The 19477-nt window shown below is 37.1% G+C and overlaps 1 protein-coding gene across 1 annotated transcript in view; it reads right to left on the reverse strand.

Annotated features, from left to right (window-relative positions):
• Positions 1–19477, reverse strand: part of UBR3 (ubiquitin protein ligase E3 component n-recognin 3) — a gene marked incomplete at its 5' end in the record, with an annotated part of 232512 nt that overhangs the window by 14379 nt on the left and 198656 nt on the right. The window contains 3 exon segments of the mRNA XM_082657756.1: positions 8098–8223; positions 8348–8455; positions 14837–14961. Of these exon segments, the coding sequence (XP_082513882.1) occupies positions 8098–8223; positions 8348–8455; positions 14837–14961 (359 nt within the window).

The following is a 19477-nucleotide window of genomic DNA, read 5'->3' on the forward strand; positions in this document are numbered from 1 at the left end:
TGCATATATATTTACAGCTGTTATATCTTCCTGCTCTATTGAGAGAGGGCATTTATGTTCTAAGGTAAGGCACAAAAACAACTTGAGACAATGGAAACTACTAATGGTAAGAAAATAGCAATACTTTTTCATCTTCTTTATGACAGGATATCCAACAATGGATAAAAATGAACAAAGATCTACATAAATGTATCTTTCCCCCTGGGATTCACAGACTACTTCAGGATTACTTGGCCTCTCATGAAGCAGATGTTGAATCCAAAAGTGGGTCACTAAAATGAAAGAAACCTGAGGAAAAATTTATAAAAGAAGAAAAAAATGAAAGAAAAGTTTCTCATTCCTCCCTATCATTTGACTTGGACAAAACAGATGACAGTGGCAGATTATTCTACACAAAGAAAAAATAATGAGATACTTTTTTAAAGCTCAGATACTAAATGATTTTCCCAGTCATTTTCATTTCCTAATTATTTTCAAAAGCAGCATGTAACAAGTAGGTCATAGTAAAGAAAACTAAATGGCTCTGCATAAGGAAAATGCTCAACCTTAGGAAAAATATAAATTGAAACAACCTTAAAAAAAAAAACTACATTGAGCTATTTTACCTAGACCAAAGATCTAGAGGCAAAGATTCAATAGTATGATAACACACTAAGTAGACACAAGTACAGGGAAACTTTCACTGGTGTTAACATAATTGGTACAACTTCAATGAAAGGCACTCTGGCAATAACCATCAAAACTACAAAAGTATGCAAATGCTGAAACAGCAAATCACTTCTAAGGATTTTTGTGTGTGTGTGCATAAACTTTTTTTGGAGTATAATTGCTTTACAAAGTTGTGGTAGTTTCTGCTGTACAATGACGTGAGTCAGCGCTATATGTATACATACATCCCCTCCCTCTGGGACTTCCCTCCCATCGCCACCCCATCCCACCCATCTAGGTCATCACAGAGCACTGAGCTGAGCTCCCTGTGCTATACAGCAGCTTCCCAATGTGGTACATATATACAATGGAATATTACTCAGCTACTTCTAAGAATTTATCCTACAAATACAATCAAAACCATGCAAAATAACTTGTGCATACTATCATTCATTGCGGTATCATTTGTAAATAGCAAAGGACTAGAAATAACCCAAATGTTTATTAATAGGGGACTAATTAAATACATCCTGGTACATCATACATGAAATATTCTGAAACTGTAAGACAAAAGAGGAAGGTCTTCATGCATTGAATATGAAATGATCTCCAAGATACACTCTTAAGGGAAAAAAAATGCAAGCTGAAGAACAATGTATAAAAAGAGGACTAAAAGAAAAAAAAAATACACCCTCCCCACACACACATATTTCTTGTATATGCATAAAATGTCTCTGGAATAATACAGAGGAAACTGATAGCAACTGGGCAGCAATCAAGTGGCTAGTGAAAGGGGTAAACAGAGATTTTTTTCCATAGAATACCTTCTTGCACCTTTTGAATTTAAAAAAATATGAATACATTACCTGTTCAAAAAATAAATACTTTTTTTCTATAAATTATTGCAGTGGTATATTTATACTATTTAAAATCTAGAAGTATAAAAAGATACTGTTTTTAAAAAAGTCTCTCCACCATTCTTTTTTCCCTTCTATCCTAATCTCAAACTCACTAACCCAACTCCTCGGTAAGAACTGACCATAATTCTTAACGCATTTTTCCAGAGTATCATACATACACACACACAAGCAAATATGAGTACCATTATTTTTCCTCTATTTTCATTTAATATAAGCACACCTTGCCTTGGGATACTTAATATATTTTTGAGATTTTTCCACATTAGCACATAGAAAACTTTCTATTCTTTTTTCTTCTGCAGAGTATGCCATTGTATGAATAAACCACAATTTATTTAACCAGTTTCTCACTGATGGACACTTGAGATGTTTTCAATTTTGTCTGCTATTCTTGTATGTCTATTCGACTATCAACAAATCAATCACTATATTATTATACTTTAAGAAATGTCTATAGAGTATTCATATTGAGATCAAAGAGAGTATAATATGCAATAAGATAGTGGCTTTTACAGACTTAAAACTAGAAGAAAATAACATGTTCGCCTCAAAAACTGATTTGTGTACTAAGCAGCAGTATAGCTCAGATGTTAATAGTACAGATTTGGCATCTGGACTAAATGTGCTTGAATTCTGGCAGCTTTACTTACTAGCTGTGAATCTTGAGCAAGTCATTCATCTTTCTGTGCCTGTTTTCTTGTCTGTAAAGTGAAGATTGTAACAGCTACCTCATAGTTTTGTGAAGCTTAAATGAATTTAAATGCAAAGCACTTAAAACAATGCTTAGCATGTAGTCAGTGTACAATAAATGCTAGCTATCATTATTACTCGAAGAGAAACTACTTTTGACAGATAGAAGAAAGACAAAAGAATTAAAGGAGATATATTAGAGCAGTGGTTTTTCAACTTTGGAGGGTGGGTGGATAATCCACCTATAATAAACTGATAACTATTTTCTTCCAAGAAAAATACACATACACAAACAGTTTACAAACAATGCTATGGAATTCAAAAACGACCTCCAGTCCCTCTGTTAATAATTCCAGAATTAGAGTATAAATAAGAGAAGATGCAATTAAGTTGGAGCAAAGATAAAGAGAACCACATGAGTTACTAAGATCAGCCCCAATATGGTACTAGAAATAGTGTCAGACTAAGATATTTAACTAAATAAGGAAAGTCTAATAGATTTGTGTGGAGAGCAGGCTTCTGTGTCAGAACATGTACCAGGTACCATTCTTGATGATGTCCCATGGATAACAAAATGTTTGTTTAAAAAGTGTATTATTGGGGGCTTCCCTGGTGGCGCAGTGGTTGGGAGTCTGCCTGCCGATGCAGGGGACGTGGGTTCGTGCCCCGGTCCGGGAGGATCCCACATGCCGCGGAGCGGAGCGGCTGGGCCCGTGAGCCACGGCCGCTGAGCCTGCGCGTCCGGAGCCTGTGCTCCGCAATGGGAGAGGCCACAGCGGTGAGAGGCCCGCGTACAGCAAAAAAAAAAAAAAAGTGTATTATTGGGCTTCCCTGGTGGCGCAGCGGTTGAGAATCTGCCTGCTAATGCAGGGTACACGGGTTTGAGCCCTGGTCTGGGAGGATCCCACATGCCGCGGAGCAACTAGGCCCATGAGCCACAACTACTGAGCCTGTGCATCTGGAGCCTGTGCTCCGCAACAAGAGAGGCCGCGATAGTGAGAAGCCTGCGCACCGCGATGAGGAGTGGCCCCCACTTGCCACAACTAGAGAAAGCCCTCACACAGAAACGAAGACCCAACACAGCAAAAATAAATAAATAAATAAACTCCTACCCCCAACATCAAAAAAAAAAAAAAGTGTATTATTAAACTCAAGAGCGTCCTGGCTATTAGAAATAATCACTGAATTCATTAGCAAGGTGGCTAAATATAGAAGATTAACGTTCAAAAATTCCAACTGGATTTCTCCATTTTAGCAACATATTGGAAAATGTAATTTTAAATGATTCCATTTACAATAAAACAGACATACACAGGAAACTTTAAAAGCATTCTCTTTGGGGTAGGGCACAAAAAAGGATACTGCCTATTACTTTCACTGTTCAAAATAGTACTGGACATGCATTAAGACAACAATAGAGAAATAAAGATTTGAAAGGAAGGGATGATACTGTCATTATTTTCAGATGATATGATACACAGAATACCTAAAAGAATCAACAGGCAAACTACTAGAATTAATAGAGAGTTCAGCAAGTGCCCAGTCACAAGAACATACAAAAATCAATAGTATTATTTTATACCAGCAAGGAGTAATCAGAGAATGTTACAGAAAACAAGATATCATTTAAATAGAAACTAAAACCATAAAGCCTCTAGATTAGCTTTATAAAAAATACCAGACTTTAAGATGACAATTTTAAAATTCTATGAAAATATTAAAAGAAGACCTAAATAAATGGACATAAAAACTATGTTCAATGCCTTAAAATGATAATTCAAAGCGGTTCTCATCTAACAGCTTGTAGGAGTTTGGAAAGATAGTTACAAATTGATATAACATTTATATATAAGAATAAAAGTGCATATATAGCTAACCAGCAAAAAATTTTAGAAAAAAGCATTTGGCAAAAAGATATTAGAAGGAAAAAAAAAAGTGAAACTCACCCTGCCAGATATAATGTCTATAATAAAACCATTGTTAAGAGTGTGCTACTAGTATAGGAACAAATAGGTCAGCAGTATACAACAAAGAACCCAGAAATATAGAAACATGTTAGCATAGGAAATTAGTATGAAAAAGCCAGGTTATTTTATAAATAGATTATTTTGTAAATAGTCTTAGGAAAACTGCCTCATCCAATGGAGAAAAAATTAGATCTTTACTTCATACCTTACTACAAAATAAACTTCAGATTAAATGAAAAATATAAATGTAAAGACAAAACTATAAAAATAAGAGAAGAAAATATAAAATAACTTTATAATCTCAGACTGGAGAAGGATTTTAAAAATAAGATTCCAAAAGCACAAGTCATAAATAAAAAAGTGATAGCTCTGACGACATTAAAATTAAATATTTCTGTTCCACAAAGGGCAATACAAAGTCTGTTAAAAGATATCATCTGCAGGGCTTCCCTGGTGGCACAGTGGTTGAGAGTCCGCCTGCCAATGCAGGGGACACGGGTTCATGCCCTGGTCTGGGAAGATCCTACATGCCGCGGAGCGGCTGGGCCCATGAGCCATGGCCACTGAGCCTGCGCGTCTGGAGCCTGTGCTCCGCAACGGGAGAGGCCACAGCAGTGAGAGGCCTGCATACCGCAAAAAAAAAAAAAGAAAGATATCTGCAAAACTGACAAAGCAATAGCAAGATAGTGACAGAAACCCCAATTTTTTTAAATGCTCAAAGAATAGGAATAGGAAATGTACAGAGGAAAATTTAAATGTCTAAAAAGTACATGGACTGATGATCAATTGCATTTATATTAGAGAAATGCAAAGTAAATTAACCATAAGCATATACTTTATCCCCATGTGACTGGCAAATATTAGAACACTGGATAATAAAAGTGCTAGCAAGTATAGGGTAGAAAACAAGAACCCTCACACAAGGCAAATGGGAGTGTGAACCTTGAGCAGCCATGTTAGAAGGCAAGGAGGCAGAATGTATCCCATACATACATAGGCAATCCCATAGCTAGCTAGGTATAGAATCCAGAGAAAGTTTAAAAGTATACAAAACATTAGGTTCATTGCAGCAGTTTATTTTTTTTCATGGTAGCAAAGATTTGAAGGCAGCCTAGATGTTCACCAATGAGGAGTAAGTAAAATGTGGAATACACATATATTGGAATACCACTATGAAGAAATAAGAAAGAATTATCTCGAGCTACATGATTAGGTTTAAATGATATAATATTTAGCACGAAGAAAGTAAGAAAGATACAAGATTTATAGCACAACCAGTTATACAAGTTAAACAAACACAAAATAACACTATATGCAGTTTATATTGACATATACATTACTTCTGAGAAGTAAGGGATAAGATATCATGTGGGGAACAAAGGGAGAATAATATTAGAGGCACTATACTTAGTACGCCAAAGCTGAGGAGTGTGATCAACTCAATTCCGTGCATATGCACCTCCATCTTTCCTCTCAAAATTGAAAAGATAATTTCAGTTAAAGAAGTCAACAAGGGGAACAATATAAATACTATCAGATGAATGTGGTAAATGCTACCTCTAACTGACTTACTAGCTTAGATGTGTCTTCATCCTTCAGTTTCCTCACTGTAAAGTGAAAACCTAGTTTATAAGCTAGTTAAGAAACAGCCAGCCATTATAAACTGCTTTGTAAATATCTTTGAACAAATAAATGTTTAGTCCTTTCTCCCCCAAATGAAACAAAGGGCTATGAATGAATGATTCCTGAGTTAACTTCAAGAAATAAAGAAGAAAACATTAAGGGAAAATTGCTGAGTGAGTAGATTTGCAATTAGAATCAAAGGGAGCAAAAGAATAAATTTTAATAAAAATTTTTTGGATAAAAGTATGAGATATGAATGGGTGAAACAAAATACACCAAATGAAAGAAAGTGACATAAAGAAAAACATGTCAAATCCACAAAAGTTAAAAGTAGGCATAATATTATACCCATCTATAGCATACTATCATGATTAATAGAAACAAAAAAGTCAAAGTGAATAAAGTAGAAGAGCAAGCAAATATCTAACTGTATATTTATTTCTATATTATATATTCATGTATTTCTATAATTATATACATTTTTATGTATTACATATATACTTAAAAGCAAAAAAAGATTACACAGATGACAGAACTCTAAACAGATATATTCACTTCAGGTGAATATATCTACTTAACTCAAATAATCCAACCAACCCCTCAAATTGAATATATGCAAAATACTTTCATCTCGGCCCACACAAAACTGCTCCATATTCCTCCTCCATCAACTGTACCATAACGGTTCAAATCTCCCAGGCTCAAAAACCAAGTACAGTATGCTTCCTTCTTCTCCCTTGACTCCTACATGTTCAACTAGCTATCAAATCCTTACTATTTCATCTCCGAAATCTTTAATTGCTTCCTATCCTCTTCTATTTCTAATATTTCCTTTCCCAACTGGCTTTCCTGTTCCTAGTCCCTCCAATCCTCACAGCTCACAAAATGTCTTATATTGGAATGAGGTTTCATGCTGAAATAAAATTTGAATCATGTCACATTTTTGTCCAAAAACCTTTCAGTGGTCCAAATTCCTTTCATGTGAAATTCAAGATCCACCACAATTTCCCCTTAACCTGTCTTTCTGACACTATGTCACACCATTCCTTTTCATGCCTCCTAATAGATAAATTTCTTTCTTGGTCTAAGTATATTCCCAGTGTTCTACTATAGGCATCGCTGTACACCCAAGCCTTGGACTAATTTTCAGTGCTCAATACTAGAGCTTCTGCTTCCAGGTACTTCTCAGTTTATGGGAGAAAAATACCCTCCAATAAAAACAAATGACAAAATAAACCAAGAATACAAGAACACAAAGGTAACAAGAACACAAAGAACCACAGCCTTTGGTTTTTAAATGTGAAGAAAGCAAAGCTGATGAAGGAAGTAGTAAATTTTGTTTGATTAACCTTCTCTATGCTTCACATGCCAGAAGGAAACATGCTTTTAAGTTCAAATTTAAAAATAAATAACTATGAAAGAAACTATCTAATGGAAGAATATTTTTAATTTGTTCAATATCTTAGAATTCTAAATAGAATGTTTTGGGGACAAATGTGCAGAGTTTATCTTGAATCACTTGATAAAAACCAAGCAATCCAAACTATTTAATGCAATGGTCAATTATTTAAGAGAGAAGGAACCATCAACAGCTTAATTCTGATATACCGCATGCAGGCTTCAAAGACCATAAATATAAGTGACTTAACTCTCACATCAAATTCCCTGGAAATGAATGGCAGATAATGTCAGGGACATAATCCTATAAACACAGTTTGGTTTACTTACCTTCTGGTTTCCAACTCTGTCACTTTCTTGCCTACTCACACTGACCCACAGTTTTACAAAATAGATTAAACCAGTGATAATTCATTCATCCAAGTTTTAATTGGCTACAAATTGAATATTTTGCAATTCTAAATGCAACAACCAGTTTGCTGGCCAACATAACATGACACCCTTTAAAAAGGATATTAAATGCCAATGACGGTTAGTCATAAATATATTAATATGAATACTATCTTCTGTTCAAGTACTGGGTGTTTATTACCACAGATCTAATCCGAAACTCCTCTAATGTCAAATATTAGTAATATTACCATAAAAATGGGTAGATGTCAACAAACACAAAAGTAACAATAATAGTAAATATTCTAAATATTAATTCCTTTGAGTTAGACTAACATATACTTGTATGACAGTTCTGGATATATAATAGATATAAGTATTATATGTCAGTATATTTTTAAAAATTAGATAATTGTTTAAAAAAAAAAAAAAGGCTCCCTACTCTCTACCACAAATTATACCTGGCAGCTAGGTAAATCTTCCCCAAAAAGGTGGTGCTGAAGAAGGCTGGTGATTCTGAGGAAATGTAAGCAGAAGTCCTGTAAGTATTTTTCCGTGGATTCAGGAGACCAAGCAATAGGGCTAATCTAAAGTTAAAAAAGAAAATCAGAACAATTCGTTCTATAATAGACATAACAAACAGTAATATTCATAATGGCAAGAAAATCTAAATTTTTAAATAACCACTACATCTGGTCACAGAGAACATACCGTTGCACACTCCTGCGTTCCTTCTTCATGGTATAACTTTCCTTTAGATAGTTCCCTTATCACAAAGCTCAATAAGACTTCATAAGACTTCTCTGCATCACATGTATTCTGGAAAAAATTAAAAATTAATTCCATTAGTCACTGAAAATTACAAAACCATTTACATCGGAAAGAATACCTTTTAATGAGTAAAGTATAATCATGATTTCATTACTTTTCAAGCATGTAACTTCACTTTCTCAAAATCTGTGTACAACAGTACACCTCTGGATTCACAATGAATTTGGATAGGTGATGAAAGCTATTCCAATACTTCTTTAAAAGGCAGCATATAAGTTACATAATATATGTGTAAATGAACATATCTATATCATATCTTTTGTCCCAGTAATTCTCACTCCTGGAAATTCTTCCTAAGGAAATAATCTAAAGAGAAAAGAAGAACTTTATGCCCATGACATTCACTGAAGCATTATAATAGTGAAAAATTAGAAATGACCAACAGAAGTGAAGCAATTATTGCACTTGTCTGGTTAAGAATCCACCTGCCAATGCAGTGGACATGGGCTTAAGCCCTGGTCTGGGAAGATCCCACATGCTGTGGAGCAACTAAGCCCATGCACCACAACTACTGAGTCTGTGCTCTAGAGCCCACAAGCCACAACTACTGAAGCCCACGAGCCTAGAGGCCGTGCTCCGCAAAAAGAGGAGCCACTGCGATGAGAAGCCCGCTCACCGCAACAAAGAGTAGGCCCCGCTCACCGCAACTAGAGAGAGCCCACGCACAGCAACAAAGACCCAACGCAGCCAAAAATAAATACATAAATAGATTTATTTTTTTAAAAAAGGTGAAGCAGTTACCTAAATTATGCAATACCAGAATATTTTATAGGCAGTAAATATGACAAATTTGAGCTACAGAAAAAAGTGTTTATAGGGTGGTGTGCAAAAAACTAATAGAAGTATATATATGCTCGTTACAGTGATAAAATCATACATGCATGAACATAACATGGACCCCAAATTTTTTTCTTTTATAGTTTTACTCAAATTCCTTGAATAGAATTTGTTAAAACACCTTAATGTAAAAATAAATAGGACCAGGCTTCCCTGGTGGTGCAGTGGTTGAGAGTCTGCCTGCCAATGCAGGGGACACGGGTTCGTGCCCTGGTCCGGGAAGATCCCACATGCCGCGGAGTGGCTAGGCCCGTGAGCCATGGCCACTGAGCCTGCGCGTCTGGAGCCTGTGCTCCGCAACGGGAGAGGTCACAACAGTGAGAGGCCCGCATACCGCAAAAAATAAAAATAAATAAATAAATAGGACCATATGTTTATTACAGAAAACATTAAATAACAATCTACAAATTAAGCTTAATGACTATACTTTTTATAAGAAAGGAAAAAAATGGCTATTTATAAATTTAAATTTATTTCAATAAGGTTTTTGCACATAAAGAAATACACTTTTTATATTCACTGAGATATTAAAAGTTGTTGCAAATTACAGGAAAGTATAATCTTAAAGTAATAAGTTTGTTGTGATGTTTATTCATTATTTTTAATTTTTAAATTTTTTATATTATCTTTTATTATTTATTTATTCATTCGTTTGTTTATTTATTTATTTATGGCTGCGCTGGGTCTTCGTTGCTGCGTGCGGGCTTTCTCTAGTTGCAGCAAGTGGGGGCTACTCTTCGTTGCGGTGTGCGGGCTTCTCATCACGGTGGCTTCTCTTGTTGCGGAGCATGGGCTCTAGGTGCGCGGGCTTCAGTAGTTGTGGCTCGCGGGCTCAGTAGTTGTGGCTCGCGGGCTCTAGGGCACAAGCTCAGTAGTTGTGGCGCACGGGCTTAGTTGCTCCGCGGCATGTGGGATCTCCCCAGACCAGGGCTCAAACCCGTTTCCCCTGCACTGGCAGGAGGATTCTTAACCACTGCACCACCAGGGAAGTCCCTAACTATATTTTTTAAATAGTAAAATATAAGAACTGAGTAAACACTATGGGATATAAGTTTATCCTGAATTTTTAAGGCCCTAATAGTCAGGACCACAGAATTTGTTGTTTGATGATAGTGTCTTTCTTTCTCACATGTTATTGTGCTCTCTTCAACTAGACTGTAAATTCCAAAATGTCAGGAACTATGCTTTGTATCTTCTATGTCTCCCTTTGCATAACAAAACTCTGAGCAATAATACCTGGTGGTTAACTGATGGAATTTATTTTGGTAATGGAGTTTTTGACCTTGGAACTTGCCTGGATGTCTCTCTTTTAATAATCAATTCTTTGCATTATTTTTAAATTACTCCTCTGCTTTCTGCCATATCATGCAGCCATGTAGTGTTATCATGTCCTGAATAAACTATAAAAAGTCCCTGACTCAGCAACTGCTATCCTTGTATCATGTGACCCACCCCACCTCTGCCTAATTAATCAACAGGATGATCACTTGCCAAATATGATGACCTGCAGGTTACATATAATTTACAAGAATCAATATCCCACTGAATATCAAAACAGCAACATGTTATGTTTTTAGAATTGATTTAATCAGAGTAGTTCTTGAATAGGCAATTCAAAAGAAAATATTACCACAATTTTGCTGCTTATTAATCAATGTGACATATTTAAAGTTGTGAAAATATACAGGACAGCCTAAAAGCCTAATTCAATATACTCTTTTGAGTAAAAGATTTATAGAGCATAACAACAGAAAAGTATTTCAAGTATAATACTTTCCAAATTATGGGGAAAATATCCTCCAATAAGAAACAAATGATACTCAGATCACCCAAGCAAGTTATTGAGCAATAATTATTTTTTAAATTATTATTATCAGATACATTTTAAGTATTTTTTTTTACTTAAAGGAGGTACTATATCAGATCAGAAAGTCAAATATAATGTAGTAGTCACTGTTTTGTATTGAGAACTCTTCCCATTAGAAGAGTATTAGATAAGAAAATAATTTTATTTCATACATAAGAAGTCTTAGAAAACTATATTTTATATAAGCAATATTTAAATACAGCAAAGAGTAGGCTCCTTGGTAAAGCTAAGAAGATAAGCTTTAAGAAGTAAAGTTTTTCTTTTTTTTTAAATAAATAAAGCTTAAGAAGAGGATTTCTGGGTGAAATTTCATGGATGAAAGACCCAGGATCATGATCAGAAGAATCCTGTGGGAGAAGTGGCAGGAGTATGTGAGTTAAATAAAGAAAAGAATTAAGAGTTGAGAGATGCAACAGATGCTGTTTTGGGTAGATGCTTTGTCTAAACTATAGTGCTTCTAGGGACTTCTCTGGTAGCACAGTGGTTAAGAATCCACCTGCTGATGCAGGGGACATGGGTTCGAACCCTGGTCCGGGAAGATCCCACATGCCGCAGAGCAGCTAAGCCCATGTGCCACAACTACTGAGCCTACGCTCTAGAGCCCACAAGCCACAGCTACTGAGCCCGTGTGCCACAACTACTGAAGCCCGCGCACCTAGAGCCTGTGCTCCGCAGCAAGAGAAGCCACCACAGTGAGAAGCCCGTGCACTGCAATGAAGAGTAGTTCCCACTCACCGCAACTAGAGAAAGCCTGCGTGCAGCAATGAAGACCCAACAGAGCCAAAAATAAATAAATAAATTTATTTAAAAAAAGAAAAAATTATAGTGCTTCTTAAACTTTTTGGGGTGACAGGCCCTTTGAGTATATGCTGGATCCTATGGTCCTACTCCCCAAAACAAAACAAAGGGAAAGGACCCCAGATTAAGAAATCCTGGTATAAAAACTCTTAACAGAAATTCCACTCACCGAAAGATCACAATTTATACTAACTATAATGATGATTTTTCCAAACAACTAAACCTCATTATCAAATTAACTCTAAAATCCCTTTGAAAATAACACAGTACCTATGTATTTTATTTTACTAGATTAGATCTGTTTTCATTGGAATTATCATACCTGAGGATAAGGAATTATAAGGATGAAATGAATGAGACTCAATGAAGAAAGAAAACAAGGAAGGGAGTGAGAGGAGGGAAGAACTAAAGGAAGGAAGAACTAAAGGAAGAAGGAAAGTTTTTAAAGGAGGAATGAATGATACAGAATAATTACAGAAATTACAGTGATATTTCATTATTCATAAATATTATTATTTATTACTTATTTATTTATTTGCGGTCCACGGGCCTCTCACTTTTGTGGCCTCTCCCGTTGCGGAGCACAGGCTCCGGACACGCAGGCTCAGCGGCCATGGCTCACGGGTCCAGCCGCTCCGCGGCATGTGGGATCTTCCCGGACCGGGGCACGAACCCGTGTCCCCTGCATCGGCAGGCGGACTCTCAACCACTGCACCACCAGGGAAGCCCCCATAAATATTATTATTTACAATCCTATATACCTAGATGTTTAGATTTATGGTAGAAAAAGCTAATAATGTGGCAAACCAACCTGCAGAATATCATAATTTTTTGTTTTCATTCACTGAAGCAATTTATATGGCTATAAATTTCTAATTTATGTTCTGATAAGAATCTGCCTTATATTAAATGTTTTATTATTTTTAAAAATAGCTAACAATGATTAAATTGAGAAAGAAAACTGACAGAAGTTACCTAAATTACTTCATGTTCCTTCCATCATAGATTTACAATTGTCTAATTTTCTGTCAGTAGGTGTCATTTTAGTGAACAGTCAGATGAATAGATTTAGACCCAAACTATATCAGAAAATGTTTTACATGTGTACTTTTTCATGGTTAGACAACTTACTAAAGAAACATTTAAACAATGACACAGCATAGAAAACTGTTACACCTGATTTGAATACAAACAATCCCAATATCAGATTAGAGTGCACTCAGAGAGACTAAAAGAATATTTAGAAAAAAGAAAGATAATTGCAGAAGGCAAAATTATCCACAAAACAACTAGAAACAAGGAGGAAAAAATCACTGAAGGAAAAGACAGAAATTCATTTTGTTATTTCAAATAACAGAATTTTAGAAATAGAGGGGCCTTATAAATCATATGTTCTTAATTTCTCATTTACCTATGACAAGGCTGAGGTTCAGAGAGTTTTTATGTCTTGAACAAAAAAGTAATATCTTTATTTAGTGGCAGGAACTTGGCCTAGTACTCAGGTTCAATGGCCAACAACCAGTATCCCTAAATTAAGATATAACAAACTTCATAATGATACTACATTAAATTTCTGTACACATAATCATGATTTGGGACTAGACTAGTGAAAAAAGTGAAGGTTATATTGAATACATTTCATGTATCAATATCTATAATTGGTCTTCTCTCCTTTAATACAAGTAGATATGATTTTAACAGAAACTTTTCAATGAGGTTTAAAACTTCTTTAAGAGTCTATAAACCAAAGAAAAGGTTCAATTTACACTATACTTATTATTTTTTCCTACCAACTTCCCCAAATAAACAGGGAAGTAATCTTCTTATTTCACCTATCTCTACGCCAAACTATTCACTCAGCTGGTTCCACAGTGTACAGTTGGCTCCAAAGTATACTTTGGTATACATAGGATACTTTGGTTCCATAGTGTCCCATTTGTTTTCAAGCCACTGAAAATACTTACATTTAACTAAACTTGCAGAATTTTTCTAAATTGTTCATGTAATTTTAACTGAAAGAGAATGCCTTTAAATTTACTAAGAACTTATATATCTATATATTTTTAAACATGGGAAAAAAGTAGTTTTTAAAGAGGTATAACTAAGAAAAGGCCAGGATTTTTAAATCTAGAAGTGGTGAGTCAAAAGCAATCTTGGATTGTGATTGGGGATGAGGCAAGGAAAAGATGACAGATAAGTAAAACAGGTAAGCCTACATACATTTTATTACTTGCTAATTGTGTTGATACAATTTTTATAACTTCTTTAAGTTTAAGGCTTGCAGCAAAAACAAAACTGTCCAGATACAAAGGGGAAAAGGTCAACATTTAGAGATAGATACAGAAGACCTCATTGTGCAAGGAAAACATTTTTAACTTTTATAGCCTGAAGGTGCTCCATTTCCAATTAAAATACTGTTAATAACTCATTTTGTGGACTTCCCTGGTGGTGCAGTGGCTACGAATCCGTCTGCCAATGCAGGGGACACAGGTTCGAGCCCTGGTCCGGGAAGATCCCACATGCCGCAGAGCAACTAAGCCCGTGCACCACAACTACTGAGCCCATGCTCTAGAGCCCGAGAGCCACAACTACTGAGCCCACGAGCCACAACTACTGAAGCCTGTGCACCTAGAGCCTGTGCTCCACAACGAGAAGCCACTACATTGAGAAGCCCACACACCACAATGAAGAGTAGCCCCCGCTCGCCACAACGAAGACCCAACGCAACCAAAAATAAATAAATCTATTTTTAAAATTATTAAAAATAACTCATTTTGCCTTTCAAACGTCTAATCTCATTCATTCATATCACCAACTTAAATAAATTCACCTAACTACTAAATAACAAATTCAGACAAGACACTAACCTTTTTGAGAGCTCCCGTGTGTTTCCAGGCTGACCTATCGTCCTCATTGCATTTAACTGAAAGTGCCACAAGACCTTGCGTGTACAATAGGGTAAAAAGCACCTTCACAATGCAGGTGAAATGGTCTACAAGAGAAAGAGAAGATCATTATTTCTTTGGAATCTAGAAATTTTGTACTCAAGATAATTTCACAAATACATGACTTTCCTTGCATGTGTAACTGGTTTTTGTTCAACACTTAAGTAATAAAATAACAATGTGATATTATATTTTCTGCCCAACAGATCTGAAATTATGAAATCAAATTCCCTTTATTCATCTACACAATATGCCAATAAGAGGCTTTTAGCAGAATGAGAAGTGTGCTCTGTTTCAACCTCAGAATAACTGTGTACCCTTGGCAAATCCCCTTACTGGGCATCATGTGCTTAATAACAATGTCTGGGAGTCTGAGTGTTTAAAACCAACACTTTATCTGCTTCTAATTTGATATATATCTTATAAAAAATAATACAATACAATATAGAACTTCTAAAGTAAAAAAAAAAATCCCAATATTTTAAGTACTCTAACTGAATTTTAAAACTCAATGAAAACTATAACAGTGCAAAACAGTAGTAACAATACGTAAAATGCCTTGCACATATTAGGTACTTAATAAATGGTAGCTTAGTCATCATAATTAACGTTTATATACAGCTAATAACTTAGAAAATTTCTTCAAATGTCTCCTTTCAATCCTCGTTAACAGTCTCAGTTGGACAATTGAGTTTCAAAAGATGTGCCTGTGACAACAAAGCTAATAAGCACCCACGTCTGAACTTGAATCCACACAGTTCAGTTATCCCTTCTATTATATCATGCTACTCCCCTAGTAAATAGTTGCCACCACTTAATCAGTTGCTAAATTCAGAAACTTATGACATCCTTGATACTTTCCTGTCTCTTTCTCCCTACATTAAAACAATCACCAAATCCTATCAATGTTTTTAAAATATCATTCAAGTCAGTTCCAACACCCCGGACCATGCTTCCATCGTTTCTTGCCTACACCTATAAATTCCAGCCTAAACAGTTGTGTTGGGGGGTTCCCAAGACCACTTCCGGATTTGATGATTCACTAGGAAGACTCACAAGACTCAGCATATAGTCCTATGATTTATTACAGCAAAAAAAACAAAAAAACAAAGTAGAAGAGCAAAAGGAACAGGCATATTGGGTTAAGTCCAGAGGAAACTTTCAAGAGTCCTCTCCCTGCAGAGTCACACAGGATGTGCTTAATTCCCCCAGCAATGTGTTGTGACAGTACATGGTAAATATATACCAGGGAAGCTCGTTAAGAAACTCTGCCCAACGGAGACTGCGGGTGGCGGAGCGGGGGAGCTTCAGAGCAGCGGAGGAGAGCATAGCAACAGGGGTGCAGAGGGCAAAGCGGGGAGATTCCCGCACAGAGAATCGGTGCCGACCAGCACTCACCAGCCCGAGAGGCTTGGCTGCTCACCCGCCGGGGCGGGCGGGGCTGGGAGCTGAGGCTCTGGCTTCCGTCGGAGCGCAGGGAGAGGACTGGCGGCGTGAACACAGCCAGAAGAGGTTAGTGCACCACGGCTAGCCGGGAGGGAGTCCGGGAAAAAGTCTGGACCTGCCAAAAAGGCAAGAGACTTTTTCTTCCCTCTTAGTTTCCTGGTGCGCGAGGAGAGGGGATTAAGAGTGCTGCTTAAAGGAGCTCCAGAGACGGGCGCGAGGCTAACACCGCGGACCCCAGAGATGGGCATGAGGCTAAGGCTGCTGCTGCCACCACCAAGAAGCCTGTGTGTGAGCACAGGTCACTCTCCACAACTCCCTTACGGGGAGCCTGTGCAGCCCGACACTGCCAGGGTCCCAGGATCCAGGGACAACTTCCCCGGGAGAACGCATGGCGCGCCTCAGGGTCATGCCGGCCTCTGCCGCCGCAGGCTCGCCCTGCATCCGTACCCTACCTCCCCCCGGCCGAAGTGAGCCAGAGCCCCCAAATCAGGGGATCCTTTAACCCCGTTCTGTCTGAGCGAAGAACAGACGCCCTCCGGTGACCTACATGCAGAGGCGGGGCCAAATCCAAAGCTGAGCCCCTGGGGGCTGTGAGAACAAAGAAGAGAAAGGGAAATCTCTCCCAGCAGCCTCAGGAGCAGTGGATTAAATCTCCACAATCAACTTGATGTACCCTGCCTCTGTGGAATACCTGAATAGACAACGAATCATCCCAAATTGAAGAGGTGGACTTTGAGAGCAAGATTTATTATTTTTTCCCCTTTTCCTCTTGTTGTGAGTGTGTATGTGTATGCTTCTGTGTGAGATTTTGTCTGTATAGCTTTGTTTTCACCATTTGTCCTAGGGTTCTATCCGTCCGTTTTTTGTTTTTTAAATTTTTTTCTTAATAATTATTTTTTTATTTTAATAACTTTATTTTATTTTACCATACTTTATTTTCTCCTTCCTTCCTTCCTTCCTTCCTTTCTACTTTTTCTCCCTTTTATTCTGAGCCGTGTGGATGAAAGGCTCTTGGTGCTGCAGCCAGGAGTCAGTGCTGTGCCTCTGAGGTGGGAGAGCCATGTTCAGGACACTGGTCCACAAGAGACCTCCCAGTTCCACGTAATATCAAATGGCAAAAATCTCCCAGAGATCTCCATCTCAACACCAACACCCAGCTTCACTCAACGACCAGCAAGCTACAGTGCTGGACACCCTATGCCAAACAACTAGCAAGACAGGAACACAACCCCACCTATTAGCAGAGAGGCTGCCTAAAATCATAATAAGTCTACAGACACCCCAAAACACACCACCAGACGTGGACCTGCCCACCAGAAAGACAAGATCCAGTCTCATCCACCAGAACACACGTACTAGTCCCCTCCACCAGGAAGCCTACACAACCCACTAAACCAACTTTAGCCACTGGGGACAGACACCAAAAACAACGGGAACTACGAACCTGCAGGCTGCAAAAAGGAGACCCCAAACACAGTAAGATAAGCAAAATGAGAAGACAGAAAAACACATAGCAGATGAAGGAGCAAGATAAAAACCCACCAGACCTAACAAATGAAGAGGAAATAGGCAGTCTACATGAAAAAGAATTCAGAATAATGATAGTAAAGATATCCAAAATCTTGGAAATAGAATAGAGAAAATGCAAGAAACATTTAACAAGGACCTAGAAGAACTAAAGATGAAACAAGCAACAATGAACAACACAATAAATGAAATTAAAAATACTCTAGAAGGGATCAATAGCAGAATAACTGAGGCAGAAGAACGGATAAGTGACCTGGAAGATAAAATAGTGAAAATAACTACTGCAGAGCAGAATAAAGAAAAAAGAATAAAAAGAATTGAAGACAGTCTCAGAGACCTATGGGACAACATTAAACGCACCAACATTCGAATTATAGGGCTTCCAGAAGAAGAAGAGAAAAAGAAAGGGATGGAGAAAATATTTGAAGAGATTATAGTTGAAAACTTCCCTAATATGGGAAAGGAAATACTTAATCAAGTCCAGGAAGCACAGAGAGTCCCATACAGGATAAATCCAAGGAGAAACACGCCAAGACACATACTAATCAAACTGTCAAAAATTAAATACAAAGAAAACATATTAAAAGCAGCAAGGGAAAAACAAATAACACACAAGGGAATCCCCATAAGGTTAATAGCTGATCTTTCAGCAGAAACTCTGCAAACCAGAAGGGACTGGCAGGACATATTTAAAGTGGTGAAAGGGAAAAACCTACAACCAAGATTACTCTGCCCAGCAAGGATCTCTTTCAGATTTGATGGAGAAATTAAAACCTTTACAGACAAGCAAAAGCTGAGAGAGTTCAGCACCACCAAACCAGCTTTACAACAAATGCTAAAGGATCTTCTCTAGGCAAGAAACACAAGAGAAGGAAAAGACCTATAATAACAAACCCAAAACAATTAAGAAAATGGGAATAGGAACATACATATCGATAATTACCTTAAATGTAAATGGATTAAATGCTCCCACCAAAAGACACAGACTGGCTGAATGGATACAAAAACAAGACCCATATATATGCTGTCTACAAGAGACCCACTTCAGACCTAGAGACACATACAGACTGAAAGTGAGGGGATGGGAAAAGATATTCCATGCAAATGGAAATCAAAAGAAAGTTGGAGTAGCAATTCTCATATCAGACAAAATTGACTTTAAAATAAAAACTATTAGAAGAGACAAAGAAGGACACTACATAATGATCAGGGGATCAATCCAAGAAGAAGATATAACAACTGTATATATTTATGCACCCAACATAGGAGCACCTCAATACATAAGGCAAATACTAACAGCCATAAAAGGGGAAATCGACACTAACACATTCATAGTAGGGGACTTTAACACCCGACATTCACCAATGGACAGATCATCCAAAATGAAAATAAATAAGGAAACACAAGCTTTAAATGATACATTACACAAGATGCACTTAATTGATATTTATAGGACATTCCATTCAAAAACAACAGAATACATATTTTTCTAAAGTGCTCATGGAACATTCTCCAGGATAGATCACATCTTGGGTCACAAATCAAGCCTTGGTAAATTTAAGAAAACTGAAATTGTATCAAGTAACTTTT

This window comes from Grampus griseus (genome assembly GCF_964374135.1).
Source record: "Grampus griseus genome assembly, chromosome: 7".
Lineage (NCBI taxonomy): Eukaryota > Metazoa > Chordata > Mammalia > Artiodactyla > Delphinidae > Grampus > Grampus griseus.